The 14,492-nt window shown below is 51.2% G+C and overlaps 2 protein-coding genes across 2 annotated transcripts; both read left to right on the top strand.

The window, feature by feature from the left end:
• Positions 1–684: 684 nt before the first annotated feature.
• On the top strand, positions 685–1,851 carry LOC1272093 (NADH-quinone oxidoreductase subunit B 2). The gene is made up of 2 exons (XM_310968.5): positions 685–856; positions 1,016–1,851. Exon 2 carries the CDS (start codon positions 1,115–1,117, stop codon positions 1,736–1,738), a length of 624 nt encoding a protein of 207 aa, XP_310968.3. The 5' UTR covers positions 685–856; positions 1,016–1,114; the 3' UTR covers positions 1,739–1,851.
• Positions 1,852–8,000: 6,149 nt separating this feature from the next.
• Positions 8,001–14,300, top strand: LOC1272094 (uncharacterized). The gene is made up of 3 exons (XM_310969.6): positions 8,001–9,675; positions 10,945–12,929; positions 13,007–14,300. The coding sequence occupies exons 1-3, from the start codon at positions 8,199–8,201 to the stop codon at positions 13,580–13,582; spliced, it is 4,038 nt and encodes a 1,345-aa protein (XP_310969.6). The 5' UTR covers positions 8,001–8,198; the 3' UTR covers positions 13,583–14,300.
• Positions 14,301–14,492: the final 192 nt, after the last annotated feature.

Raw genomic sequence — 14,492 nt, 5'->3', positions numbered from 1 at the left:
GAAATGACACAGCAGCTGTGTGATTTTTGTTGACATCCGCTAAATTTGGATTTTAAGCATTTATAATACATTTTTTGGTGTATATTTTATTTCTCAAAACTTTATTCAACAAGTGAATGATAAAAAATAAACTCTGAGCTGTTAATTGGTTAATTTTTGACGCTAAACAATGTCAAAGTGAAATGTTGCCAGCAACATTCATAGACCACCTCAGCGATATGTTTCCGAGCAACAATGTTGCGCGCAACAACATTAGACCGCTGGCTTAGGGACTTGGCATATACTTGGAGCTCTGGAATAAAAATAGGAGAGAACTTATAGGGGGTATAGAACATTTTATGAGTTGCGTCACCGTAGCAATAGACGATGCGCAATCTCAGATTGCGCATATATTTATCTGTCAAACGGGTCGGTTTGATATATTTATCTGTCAAAAAATATATATATATCTCGGACATATAATCTTGAAAATTTATGCGCAATCTTGGCGCAATCTGAAAATGTATGGAAATGACGTTTATAGCTCAGGGTTGGCTACGTGAAATGACTTATGTTTTGATAAAACGAATATATGCGCAATCTGAGATTGCGCATCGTGTATTAATACGGTCATAGCAATTCCCAATCATGGAGATCATTCAAACGCAACAATACTGCACCATCTTAATACTTGCACCTTGTACCATATTAGCAAACCCACCTGATTCTATATACCTTGCACGTCCACTGTCAAACGTTGACGTTTTGCGTGTGTATTTTTCTGCATTATTCTTTCGCCAGCTTATGTAAAAACGAACCCCGAGCGGGTCTGCGTGTGGTGCGATATCTTAGTTCCAGAGGTTTTTCGGTGCTTCAAGTACGCAAAAGATCGTTCCGATTCCGAATTCGCAAGCCCCCTTTCTGGCCCGGTCGGCTGGTGGTGCGGGAATGCAAAGTGATTAACGCGCATTTCTCCCCATTTTTTTCGTTTCTCCCTTTCGGCACAACTCCTCCTTCCGGACTTCCATCAAAGCAGCGCACGGGACGTAGGCAGGAGTAAACGAAAGGACTTCGACCAACCACCTCAGCTTTTTTTTCTTCTTCACCGGACCAACAACACCCAACAAGCTCAACGATGCTGGCCGTTCGTCCGCTGCTGACGAAGGCGCTGTTGCTCCCATCAACCAACGGTGCCGCCCAGGTGCTCCGATCGAAGGCGACCCTGCCGGTGGTGGAGAAGGACAAGCCGGAGAAGCTGCCGTACTCGCCGTTCGGCACGAAGCAATCGAACTGGGCGGACTGGACGGTCGCCCGGCTGGACGACGTGCTGAACTGGGGCCGCAAGGGCTCGATCTGGCCGCTCACGTTTGGGCTGGCCTGCTGCGCGGTCGAGATGATGCACATCGCCGCCCCGCGCTACGACATGGATCGGTTCGGCGTCGTGTTCCGGGCGTCACCGCGCCAGGCGGACGTCATCATTGTGGCCGGCACGCTGACGAACAAGATGGCACCGGCCCTGCGCAAGGTGTACGACCAGATGCCGGAACCGCGCTGGGTCATCTCGATGGGTAGCTGCGCGAACGGGGGCGGCTACTACCACTACTCCTACTCGGTGGTGCGCGGCTGCGACCGGATCATCCCGGTCGACATCTACGTGCCCGGCTGCCCGCCCACCGCCGAGGCGCTGCTGTACGGCGTGCTGCAGTTGCAGAAGAAGGTCAAGCGCATGAAGACGCTGCAGATGTGGTACCGCAAATAGATAGTGTGCCTCTTTCCCGTTTCGTCCTGTTCTTCTCTGTTTGCTATTTTTCCGGCGGTTTCTCGAGAGAAATAAAATTGTAGATCCGTAATATAAAAAAAAAAAACGAAAAATGATATTGATTTGTCCACCGGCAATGTATTGCGCTGCAGCCTTTTTCAGGTGGATCAGCGGAGCCAAATAGATTTTAAATATAATCGAGTGAGTGAGTGAGTGAGTGGGAGATCATGAAATCAAACACAGCTGATACATAATACTAGAAGCGCTCTGGGTTTGGATTATTTCCCTTTTGCGCACTAACTCTGAGTGTTGATGATGAGGATGGCCTCGATATGGATCTATTACCAGGATAATAGAATATGCAAAAATATAACGGAAAGTAATTTCATCAAATAAGTCAATTATTAAAAAAAAATTCGTAGGGTCAGTTTTGATTGAGCATTTTCTACCATCCACCAGTTATTCTTTCTCATCCAATTAGTATGAGAAAGTTCACGAATCAACGGACTGTTGACTTTCGTTCGTTTGCGGCTGTACAAGGTACGAGAAATCCATCGCAGCACACATTGGCAAAACAAACTCGGGCGAGCGTGAGTGTGAAACGTCAAACGGCGCCAGCAGGTGACTAGTGATGGGTAAATTTAAAACAAATCCGTGACTCCGCCAAAATCGGAAGCGATTCCGAATGGTTGGTGCACCACTTCAAACTCGGAACCTTCCGGAACCAGCCGAAGACGCTAGTCGGCAGCTGGAGCTGTCAGGAGCCGACCGGAACCGTTGTAATAGTCGGAAGAATTCTGAATCGTTTTAAATCGCCGGTATAAACGAAAAATTCAAATACAAAATTAGGAGTTGATGAGTTAAAAACACGCCTTCATCATTTACTGCACCAAAGATCTTTTTTTTTAACAATACAGGTAGTCCCCGAGTTATACGGCACTTTTTATACGCAGATTCGAAGATATGCGGTTTTATAAATTTGACAGTTCTGTATGTGGTGTTTGGCAGCCCTGCACTTTAATCAGTGACGTGCAGGTTCAGACAGCTCCGACAACGTCAATCTGTCAAAGCGACAAACCGCATGAAGGTGAAATAAACGGGCATTAGACAGAAGACAACCAAACGGTGTGGTCATCATTTCTATATCACAAGCTATTTCGGCGTTTGATACAAAATGGTGGAATCTGCAGAAATTCGCTTTGTGGATGTCGTAAAGCCCTTTACAGGCGATGGTGATATCGTCGGTTGGCTGGATCGCTTTGATAGGGCTGCAGAATTGCGCAAAGTGAAAAATGTTGCAGAACTGTTGCCGCTGTTTTTAGATGGCGGAGCAGCCCTGGTGTACGATCGCTTGAGCGATGAGAAGAAGAAAGATTCAGAGGCAATAAAGGTGGCGCTCAGAAAAGCCTTTGGTCCGGATCCGGCTGAATCTTACGCATCGTTCATTGGCGCACAGTGGGCTGGCGAACCACCCGAACAGTATCATCAAAAGTTATGCCGTTTAATGAAAGACGCAGGCATCAAAGGCGACGAGGTGTTACGTGCACAATACTGCCACGGGTTGCCCTTGTCGGTCAGAAGCGCGCTGCATGCGATGACAGAAAATTTGACCGACACCGAGAAGCTTCTAGATGCGACGCGATCTCTTCTCCGCGAGTACGGGAAGCGGCAAGCAGATGAAAGAGTGCGCGTGAACGACAACATGGCGGCAGCAGCTATTGTTAACCGGCGGTATACAGGGCAACAACAAGGAGAAACAATGCAGGTATGCCCGCGATGCGGGGGACAGCATTCGGCAAAAAAGTGTAAAACTCCAAAGCAACCACCTCTATGCTGGACGTGTGGGCAGGTAGGGCATTTTCGGCGTAATTGCCCTGCGGGAAACGGACAAGGGAGTTCTACGGCGCCAGCGGATCTCCCACGACATGCTTAGAGGCGCTGCCTATTGTTCGAGTTGTCGTAAACGGTGTACAGGCGCGGGCCCTTATCGACACTGGCTGTGGAAAATCGATCATCTCGCCCCGGTTCTCCACATCTACGGCGTTTGGACCGCTCGCAACGATAGTAACAATTAATGGAGACAGGGTTTCTTGCCAAGGTTATGAACGTGTACTGGTCGAATGTTCTGGAATGTCAGCCCGCATCGAGTGTCTTGTTTTGGACAAGCTGGTCGATGGCGTTGATGTAGTGCTTGGAATGGACGCGATAGAATTGTTCGGTGGCGTAATGATTACGAGCACCGAAATTTTTCTGGGAACCACTACTGCGATCCGGAGACAAAGTTGTGCGCTAACCTCGAAGCCATCGTGTGGTGCAGCATGTGGAGCGGTGCCAACAGCAGTGACAATAGACGATAGAGATTTTGAGGCGAGCTTTGACGGGAAGGAGTGGACTGCACGGTGGAAATGGAAAAAAGACCCTGCGGTGCTGAGAAACACTACCGCTAGTTACGGCAGCGTTGATGATCCTGTAAAGAAAGATCGGTTCGATGAAGAGGTTCAAACATGGATTGAGAATGGTTGGCTGCGACCATGGAAGTCACAGGTATACGGTAGGCTGCCACTCATGGCGGTAGAACAACCGAATAAGAACAAGATTAGACCGGTTCTTGACTATCGTGAGCTTAACAGCTTTGTTCAATCGAACCCTGGATTGGATGCTCCTGCTTGCGATGAAACGATTCGAAGGTGGCGGAGAATGAAGGGACCCTTAAAGTTGGTGGACCTGCGATCTGCCTATCTTCAGGTACGGATCGATCCTAGCCTCTGGGACTTTCAACAGGTATGTTTCAAAAACCGATCTTATTGCTTAACACGCTTGGGCTTTGGGTTGAGTAGCGCACCAAAAATCATGAGTAAAATAGTTGAATACGTACTATCTCAAAATGATAAAATCAGACGAGGTACTGGTAGCTACATTGACGATATTATTGTGGATGAAAGTGTGGTCTCAGCAGGCGAAGTTGTCAACCACCTGAAGCGATATGGGCTAGAAGCGAAGCCACCAGTACATTTGCATGGAGGGCGAGTTCTTGGGCTAGAACTTAGCGAGAACGAAAGGCAAGTGTTGTTTCGTCGAGGGAATGATCTGCCGACTTTCCCTGATCACGAGTTGACGAGGAGGGAATTTTTCTCTGTGTGTGGACGCCTGGTGGGACACTACCCAGTGGCTAATTGGTTGCGCATCGCGTGCAGCTACTCGAAAAGGCATTGTCAGGGGCAGCGATGGGATGATGGTGTTGGAGAAAAGGCAATGATGATCCTCCGGGAAATATTAGAAAGAGTGCAACGCGATGATCCGGTTAGAGGTTGTTGGATGGTGCCACCAGATGCTGCGGAAGGCATTGTTTGGTGTGACGCTAGCTCTGTAGCATACGGTGTAGTCTTGGAAATTGGTGGCGAGATAGTAGAAGACGCAGCGTGGTTGCGAAAAGAAGCAGATGCTGGCCATATTAACATTGCGGAGCTAGACGCGGTGATGAGAGGAATCAACCTTGCACTGAAATGGGGCTTGAGTAAGCTGAAAGTGATGTGTGATTCGGCTACTGTGGTTAGCTGGCTTCGATCGGCCTGTGATTTGGGACCAAGAGCCAAGGTTTCTGGTGCTTCAGAGATGTTGATCAGAAGACGTTTGGGCACAATACGAGAACTCATGAACGAATATGCACTGGAGTTGAACGTGATTTTTGTTCAGTCTGAAAAGAACAAAGCAGATGCCTTGACGCGAGTGAAAAAATCATGGCTCACTAAACCGATCACACGTGAGTTACACGTGGCGTGCGCAGCAAACGTGAAGAGGTTGCATGAACAGCATCATTTTGGCGTAGATCGTTCACTCTATCTGGCAAGACTGGTAGATCCAACAATAAATAGAAATGAAATATCGCAGTGCGTACGCGAATGCATACAGTGTCAATCTATCGACCCAGCACCGACCACACACGAGCAAGGTGATCTCGAAGTAAAAAGAATATGGCAACGATTAGCTGTAGACGTAACTCACTTTGAATCAAGTAAATATCTTACAATAGTAGATTGTGGACCAGGACGATTTGCGATATGGCGCGAGATAAAAACAGAGAGTGGCTCAGAAATAAGTCAGGTGTTGGAAGGAGTATTTCGTGAAAGAGGACCTCCTGATGAATTGCTAATGGATAACGGATTGGCATTCCGCTCTAGCTATGTCGAACTGCTGTGTAGGAACTGGAATGTAGTGAGGCGATATAGAGCAGCTTATCGCCCATCCGGTAATGGTATTGTCGAACGTAACCATCGAACAATTAAAAGAATAGCTGCCAGAAGTGCCACGTCACCTCTCCAGGCCGTGTTTTGGTACAATCTGGCGTCGGATTGTAGTCGAGAGGAATCTCCAGCAGATGCCATCTTCCGTTACAAATGGAGACATCCTTCGGCAAAACCTCGAGAGCCTTCAGAAAAAGGCATCGAGGAATGCCCCTTCAAGCCAGGAGATTCAGTATTCGTTAAGCCACCCCAAGTAACCTGTACAACCAAATGGAAGCCTGGTACAGTGACTGGTGTCATATCAAGAAACACTGTAGAGGTGGAAGGCACGCCGAGACATGTGCTCGACATTCGAAGAGCTCCGAGTACATACGGGGGAAGAGATTTTTTGACAACCTCACACATTGCTTTACCATCATCTGCAGCTGAGGACGAGATAGATCTCTTTCTTGATGCGAGGTCAAACCCGAATGATTCTATAGACGCTTATGTCGAAGTTGATGAGGAGCAAGAGGAAACAAGCGTTGAGCAATATGCTGAAATTCCTGCCCAGTTTGATGAGCAACCCATAGAAATGAATGAAGGTCGACCGGCGCGGAACCGACGGCCGCCACAGGCACTGGCAGATTTTGTTGTAGACATTAAGTGATGAGAACATCATGGGGGCGTGTGGTGTTTGGCAGCCCTGCACTTTAATCAGTGACGTGCAGGTTCAGACAGCTCCGACAACGTCAATCTGTCAAAGCGACAAACCGCATGAAGGTGAAATAAACGGGCATTAGACAGAAGACAACCAAACGGTGTGGTCATCATTTCTATATCACACTGTAAGCAAATTGTACTGATTTGACATATCAATTGTCAAATGCCAAATAATTTCCCTTTTGATCGAATGTTAAAAACCATTTCAACAGGTTCAAATTTGTTATATTCAGTCAAAATCATATCAAATATTTAATTTAGTGGCTTAAACCGTCTCTTACTTGCAAAATTAAACGAAAATTAGTGATATTTTGGCTGGAAACCACGAGATTCGAAATACGCGGAAATTCGAGATACGCGGTATTTTAAGGCCGTTTTCGGTCCCCATCAATCGTGTATCTCGGGGACCGCCTGTACATGGTTGAATACTTTTTCTTACAGGGTTTCACACTTTATCGCAAGCCCGCGGGACCCCTTCCCGAATCTTATAAGGGATTATAAGTGTAAACATTTTCTTCGGCCGTATGTCCTCGCCGTGGATCAGTGTGTTCGAGAAATGTGCCGCAGATTCAGCATTACATCCGATGAATTCAGGTATCATCAACGTTTTCAAGCATCATGCCAATTGTTTAAGAACTGTAAATACTTTTTTAACGGTTCCAGTCGGTTCCGACGGCTCCGGGTGGAATCATCGAATCGAATTTTATTTAACCGGAATCGGAGCCGGTGTAGCAATGCTCGGAAGCGATTCCGTGCTGTGGGTACGATTCCGATTAGTGATGGGAAAAGTTGGCAAAAATCCGGAGTCGACTCCGATCCGACTCCGATAAATTCGGAATCGACTCCGGAAGGTAGGTCCGCGCTGCAATATCCGGAGTCGTTCGGAGTCGTACGGAGTCGCCCGGAGTCGCCGGAGTCGGAGTCGTTCGGAGTCGTTCGGAGTCGTCCGGAGTCGTCCGGAGTCGCCTGGAGTCGCCTGGAGTCGTCCGGAGTCGTTCGGAGTCGTTTGGAGTCGTTCGGAGTCATTCGGAGCCGTCCGGAGTCGCCCGGAGTCGCCCGGAGCCGGAGTCGTTCGGAGTGGTTCGGAGTCGTTCGGAGTCGTCCGGCGTCGTCCGGAGTCGTTCGGAGTCGGAGTCGTTCGGAGTCGTTCGGAGTCGTTCGGAGTCGTCGACTCCGGACGACTCCGAACGACTCCGACTCCGGGCGGATCTAGTGGTTCCATTTTGCCGGAGTCGGAACCGAACTAACAATAGTCGGAGTCGGATCGGAGCCGTGGGTGCGCTCCATACAGCACATCACTAATTCCGATAACCCATCACTACTGACGTCCAGCTTGACAACTGGCAAAGTTTACATTTTCAAAACACAAAACGGCGCTCATTCTTCAGTTGCATTATGGCCTCATAATTGTTGTAATGTATTGTTTTTGGAAGAAAAAAAGGTCCGTCCGTCGTTTTGCTCAGTTGGTGTTTAAGTGTGTAGGTGTGTGTATGTGTGTGTTCGCATAGTAAAGGGCAATGGACGACGATATGGCCAAAATGAACGATTCGCTGGCGGATCTGGAGAACCGATCGGACGTGCTGAACCAGACCAGCTACTCGCTGGCGGACGCCTCCTTCACCCGGGACGACTCGTACGAGCTGAACCTGCGCCGGAACGGTGACTGCGACGGGTTCGACGCCAGCACCGGCGAGAGCTGGATCTACCCGGTGGACGTGCCGGTGCGCCAGTACCAGTACGCGATCACGGAGGCGGCCCTGTTTAAGAACACGCTGGTCGTGCTGCCGACCGGGCTGGGCAAAACGTTCATCGCCGCGGTCGTCATGTACAACCTGTACCGGTGGTACCCGACCGGTAAGGTCATCTTTATGGCGCCGACCCGGCCGCTCGTCGCCCAGCAGATTGAGGCGTGCGCGCGGGTTGTCGGCATCCCCAGGGCGGACACGGCCGAGGTGACGGGCAGGCAGCCGCGCTCGAAGCGGGCCACCTTGTGGCGATCGAGGCGCGTCTTCTTCGCCACCCCGCAGGTCGTGCTGGCCGACTTGCAGGGCACGGACCCGGGGGGAGGAAGTGGAGAAGGAGGAGGTCCGCTGTTTCCCGCCAACCAGGTGCGGCTGGTGGTGATCGACGAGGCGCACAAGGCGAAGGGCCGGTACGCCTACACGGACGTGATCCGGCTGCTGGCCGAGACGAACCCCTGCTTCCGGGTGCTCGCGCTCTCGGCAACCCCGGGCCGCACGCTCGAGGACGTAGCGGAGGTGCTGAAGAATCTGCTCATCTCGCACATCGAGGTGCGGTACGACTGCTCGCCGGACCTGCAGCCGTACGTGTTCCGGCGGGACGTGCGCACGATCGTGATACCGCTCGGGCCGACGATCGCGCGCCTCCGCAAGGAGCTGCTGCGGCTCGTCGACCCGTACCTGCAGCGGCTGCTCGAGGCGAACGTGTTCGCCCGCTACCCGAACCGCCTCACGCACGGGCTGCTAGTGATGGAGCTGAAGCGGTACCGGAGCGGGGCGATGCACCAGCGCCACCCGAGCCACGCCACCATCGTGTCGGACTTTTACGCCTGCATCGGCATGTACCACGCGATCGAGCTGCTCGTCAAGCACGGCATACGGGCGCTGCTGAACTATCTGCTCGGTAGCGGCGGCGGTAGCAACGGCCCGAACGCGCAGGAGAAATACTTCATCGCCAAGGACCGGCAGATCAAGCAGTTTCTGGACCGGCTGAAGGACCAGTTCCCGCAGCACGTGCAACGGGGGCAGGAGTCGCCGGCCGCCCTGCTGAACGAATCGGGCGCGCTGACCGGGAACGATGATGTCGACTACGGCCACCCCAAGTACCGGATACTGGAGAAGCACCTGAAGGGATTTTTCCGCGAGCATCCGGACTCGCGGGCGATCGTGTTCTGCGAGTTTCGCGACTCGGTTGCGATGATCAAGCGGCTGCTGAGCGACAATCAACCGGCCATACGAGCGAACTGCATTGTTGGTATGGCATCTGCTATGTAGGCGATTTTTGTTTACCTTTCAACCCGATGCAAACGCCATCTATCAAACTGTCCGCTATCAATATCCTAAGTGCTTTCCGTAAAGGAATTGTACCACATTGTGAAGATAGTACTGCTGCGGTCGGCTATGTCGTTAGTGATAGGTAATCCGGCGCGGTGTCATAGATCAACTCCGATTTCGGTGCGGAAAATACGACTCCGACTCCAGATTATGATTATGATCTGATTCGACTCCGGATCAGTCCGGATAAGTCCGGATCAGTTCGGATCAATCCGGATGAGTCCAGATCAGTCCGGGTGAGTCCGGATGAGTCCGGATGGCTCTGAATTAGTGATAGGGAAAATTAAGTTTTCGTCCGAATCGATTCCGGCTAGCTCTGAAATTTTCTGGAATCGATTCCGAAATCGGCTCCAGGATCGGAATTGGGTCAGGAATCAGAATCGGCCTCGAAATCAGAGTCGGTTTCGGCATCTGCAAAATAATAGGCATTTGGGTCCAACGCTACGTATTGATAGCCGCAAAGAATCAAAATTTACCTGTAAACGCTCCATTCTCATGGAGATTCCCGGGCTGATTTCGCTTCTGAAACTTCTTATTTCAATGCAAGAACTGATTCTCAATCCGGAGCTAATTCCAATTCTGAAGTCAATTCTGATACCGTTACCGGAGCAAATTGCGATTCCGGAGCCGAATCTGATTACGGAGCCGATTCCGATCCGTTCACACACCGCCCACACAAAAAATGGTATTTTCCCATCATTACGCCAAGGCAATTTTGTGTAAAAGCAGCGTGTAAATACCTATGTTTCTGTGATATTTGATGTATTCAAATCTGCAACAGAAAGTTTTAGAAATTGTTCCTAATTTCATACAAATTAGTTGCATTAATTTTTATCTGTTTCAGGTATCTATTTCGGTCACAGTTGAAAACAGAAAGGAACTTTAAAAAAACCCCTAATTATTGTTTTTATGACTACAACGATTATACATGCTTGTTGTTTGGACTGATTACACTTTTGCGCACTCTGATCTGATCCTTTGAATTGATGAATCTTTACAATTAGTTTTATAACATGAATGATCAACTTTGAATCTTGCAAGGATGATACAATTATTGTTTGCATTGTTTGATATCATTAACCAATTATTTTCCATTTTTAATATTTGGCCTTTCGCCTCAAAAGTTGGCTGACCCGTGCACTACTGTATTGCCTAGAATTAAATTGGGTTTTTCCTTTTTTTTCGGCAGGCCAGGGCAGCGCGAACGGTGTGCGCGTACCGCAGCAGGAGCAGATCGACGTCATACGGCAGTTTCGGGCCGGCACGATCAACACGCTGATCGCGACCTGCGTCGCCGAGGAGGGCATCGACGTGGGCGAGGTCGACCTGATCGTGTGCTTTGACATCGCGAAAAATCCGACCCGGTTCGTGCAGCGGGTCGGCCGCACCGGGCGGCAGCGCGTCGGCCGGGTGCTGATGCTGGTGACCGAGGGCGAGGAGCACGAAACGCTCAAGCAGGTGCTCGCCTCGAAGGACCGGACCAACCAGCAGCTAGCCCGCAGCAAGGAGATTTTGCGCGTGCTGTACCGCAGCTCGCCCCGGCTCGTACCGCACGGGCTGGAGCCGAAGTGCATGAAGGTGAACATGGCGGTGCTGCCCGAGCGCGACGACCGGTGCGGCCCGCACGATTCCGATTCGTCCGACGGGGAAGGTTCGCTGGTGGGCGCCGGTGCGGGCAGGAACCGCAGGAAGAGCAAATGGCTGGGCGAGGCGGCCGCAACACCGGAGGCACCGTCGGCGAAGCGCAGCAAGGCTAGCCCGTCGGGTCACTACTCGGTGCGGCACTACTTTCAACCGCGCGGCCCGGACGCGAGCGGTGAGCTGGATGCGAGCGAGCGGGACATTTTTTCCGTCGCCTCACCGCACGAGCAACGGTCGCGGGAGGAGGGCCAGAGCACCCCGCTAGCGCACGGCGGTCGGAAGCAGACAGGCAGGCAGCAAACGATGCCGGCCCTCGTGCAGCGTTCGGTGCAACACTACAAGCAGCTGAGCCGGCAGAAGTTTCTGTGCCGCCAGGAGCTGCTCAGCGTGCCGGCGGCGCAGACCACGGTGCTGTCCAGTCCACCCGTACCGGTGCAGAGGGACGATCCACTCGAGCTGCCCGACCTGATACCCCACGAACGGTGCCGGCCGGAGGACAATCTAACCGCTGACGAAGGTTTCGACAAATCCATCTCGAACCTGTTCGAGACGACCGCGTCGGAGGTCTGTCTGGAGCCTGCTGCTGCTACACATCCCAGCAAGCGGAAGGTGGCCCCGGTGAACGCCGTAAAGAAACCGCTCAACCCCTCGACGGTCAAGAAGGGCAGACGGTCGGGGGTCGCTCCGCTGGATCCGTGCAATAGCCCGCTGCTGCTGGCGTTCAACCGCTCGGTGCAGAAGAAGAAAAACTCGGACACGCTCGTAACGCCCGACAAAATCGCGACCACCGACGGTGACGCCGCGGGCGCTCTCGCAGCGGAAGCGGAACGAGAGCGTATGAGACGGAAGATGGTGCTGGAGTACTTTAAGCTGCACGATTTGAGCGACATCTTTGACGACGGCGAAAGCGGGACGGACCCGCCCGTTTGTACCGTGGAGGAGGACCGAACGGCTGCGAAAGGAACGTCCATTAATAGGAGGCTGTTTGGGGAGCTTGCAGCTGACTCGCCTGTGGCGAATGTTGGGCCCGAGCAAAACCGGACGAGTGAAGACCATTCCCCCGAGCCGCAGCTAAATACGTCGGACACAACGGTGCGGCCGCTTGCACCGCAAACCCCCGAACTGCGCGGATTGGAACGAGGCAGCAAATGCATTGACCTCGGTTCCGCCGATCTAGTCTTTCAGGATGATAGCGATAACGAGAGCGAATGGATGTTTAGCAGTCCCGTCCCGTCCAGGCCACCGCGGAGCGGTACCAAACATCCGGCGGGCGTTAGCGGCACCACCGATCGGGTAGGAAACCTTCGGCGAGCAACACCCAACCCGCCAAGCGTTAGCAAACGGAGGGAAGGTAGCGAAACGGTAGCGTTAGCTACAGGCGATCTGCGCTGTGATCCGCCGGACTTGAACGAGAGTTTCATCGGTAGAAAGGTGCGGCGATCCAACCAGAACCGGATCGATTCGAGCGCGGAAAGCGTGGAGGACGTAACGGTCGTCGGGAAACAGTCGGACACAAGCTTCGAAGAAACTCCGGTAGGAAAAGGTGAAGGTGGAGTAGAATTCATCAGCCATTCTAATATGTTGTTGTTGTTGTTCATCATCTTCTTCAGGTACGCCCGTCTGCCGCGAGCAAGCGAACGAAACGAAAAAAGGCAGCGCGCGCCTTCTTCCAAACCCAGGCCGTCGACTCGGACGAAGACGACGGCGCTGAAGACGACAAGGGCCACGAGGACGAAGGTTCGCTGGCAAGCTTCGTCACGTCGTCCGACGACGAGCAGCCGAGTGCGGTCGATATGCGCGCAGTTTACCTGCAGTCCGTGCGGAGTCCGGCCGCGCGCCACGGTGCCTTCAAAATGCCTGCCGACGGTTATCGGCGGGCGGGAAGCGGCCGGCAACCGCCGGGCACGTACCTGGACACAACGGATGCGCACAGCATTGGCAGCGGGGAGGACGATTGCTACCAAGAGATGGAGGAATGCTCCCAGGCGCTCTGTTCCTTTATCGACGACGATGACACCATCCAGTCGCAGACGATGGAACTGTGCGAGCTGGAGCGGGCGGAAAAGCGGATCGAGCAGGAGCGCCGACGAAACAGACGAGCCCGGCAACAGGCGGGCCCTTCTGCTGCGGCAGGGCGGAAGAAACGCCAGCGGGTGATTACGATTGACAGCTCGGACTCGGATTGACTCCGCCGACTGCAGACGCCAGCAGCCTTTCGGCTGTATTGTAAACCATTAAAAAACAAGTAAATTATACTGTATGGCATTGGGTGCTGTGGAAAGCACATTAGGATTTGTTTTCTTAATTAATCAAATTTTAATATATTTATAAAATAACGATATTTATTAATGACCGCTAATGGGTTAAAAGCATGCATTTCGTTATCGTGTCAGAGTAAAACATCATACTCTTTCACAAAATAGCCCAGTACAAATAGGATTTTCATCAGCTTTACACTGTGCACTTAAGTATGCTTAAGAGTAGACATTGGGTGTGTACAATCTTATGCCAAATAAGTCAACATCCATGATGTGTTTGTTAATTTGGTCTGATTGTTTAAGCACGATGTCTTAAATACCATGACAAAGTAAGTTAATGTTACACGGTTCAAGACGACAACGACGAAGTCTCACGCAATGCGTCCAATTGTTGTACAATATACTCATCCGAAGTACAAATTAATGTTTTTTGTTATATGTTATGTATAGCTTTAAACTATAGGTATGAAATTTGTTACCAGTAAACTCCAACTAGAATTAATGGCAAAAGCCTAGGCTAAGCATACGTAATTGGTGAAAAAAAACGGAACATATTGGTAACAAAACGGGAAATAGAATTTGACAAACTCTAGAATATAAATGTCTCCTTAAAGCGAATACAATTTGGCTGGCTGGGATTATGTAAGATTTTGTTTTGTTTTCAATGGCAGTTCACAAAAATGTAGATCAAGGGATGCCAGATTTTCCCCGTGGTTCCCTTGGATACTCCAAAGCAGTGATGTGCTCTTTGAAGCGCAATCACGGCTCACTAGTTCCGCCCGAAGTCGTCCAGAGTCGTGCGGAGTCGCCCGGAGTCACCCGTAGTCGTTCGGCGTTG

Source organism: Anopheles gambiae, chromosome X (assembly GCF_943734735.2).
Source record: "Anopheles gambiae chromosome X, idAnoGambNW_F1_1, whole genome shotgun sequence".
NCBI lineage: Eukaryota > Metazoa > Arthropoda > Insecta > Diptera > Culicidae > Anopheles > Anopheles gambiae.
The sequence above is the reverse complement of the archived record's forward strand: the minus strand, read 5'-3'. Positions and strand labels throughout refer to the sequence as shown.

What these genes read in the sequence shown, in the direction of transcription:
- LOC1272093 (XM_310968.5), top strand. Translation starts at nt 1,115, where the DNA reads ATGCTGGCCGTTCGTCCGCTGCTGACGAAGGCGCTGTTGCTCCCATCA.
- LOC1272094 (XM_310969.6), top strand. Translation starts at nt 8,199, where the DNA reads ATGGACGACGATATGGCCAAAATGAACGATTCGCTGGCGGATCTGGAG. An exon ending in ACGAGCGAACTGCATTGTTG is followed by an intron (nt 9,676 to 10,944) that starts GTATGGCATCTG and finishes TTTTTTCGGCAG; the next exon opens with GCCAGGGCAGCGCGAACGGT. An exon ending in CAAGCTTCGAAGAAACTCCG is followed by an intron (nt 12,930 to 13,006) that starts GTAGGAAAAGGT and finishes CATCTTCTTCAG; the next exon opens with GTACGCCCGTCTGCCGCGAG.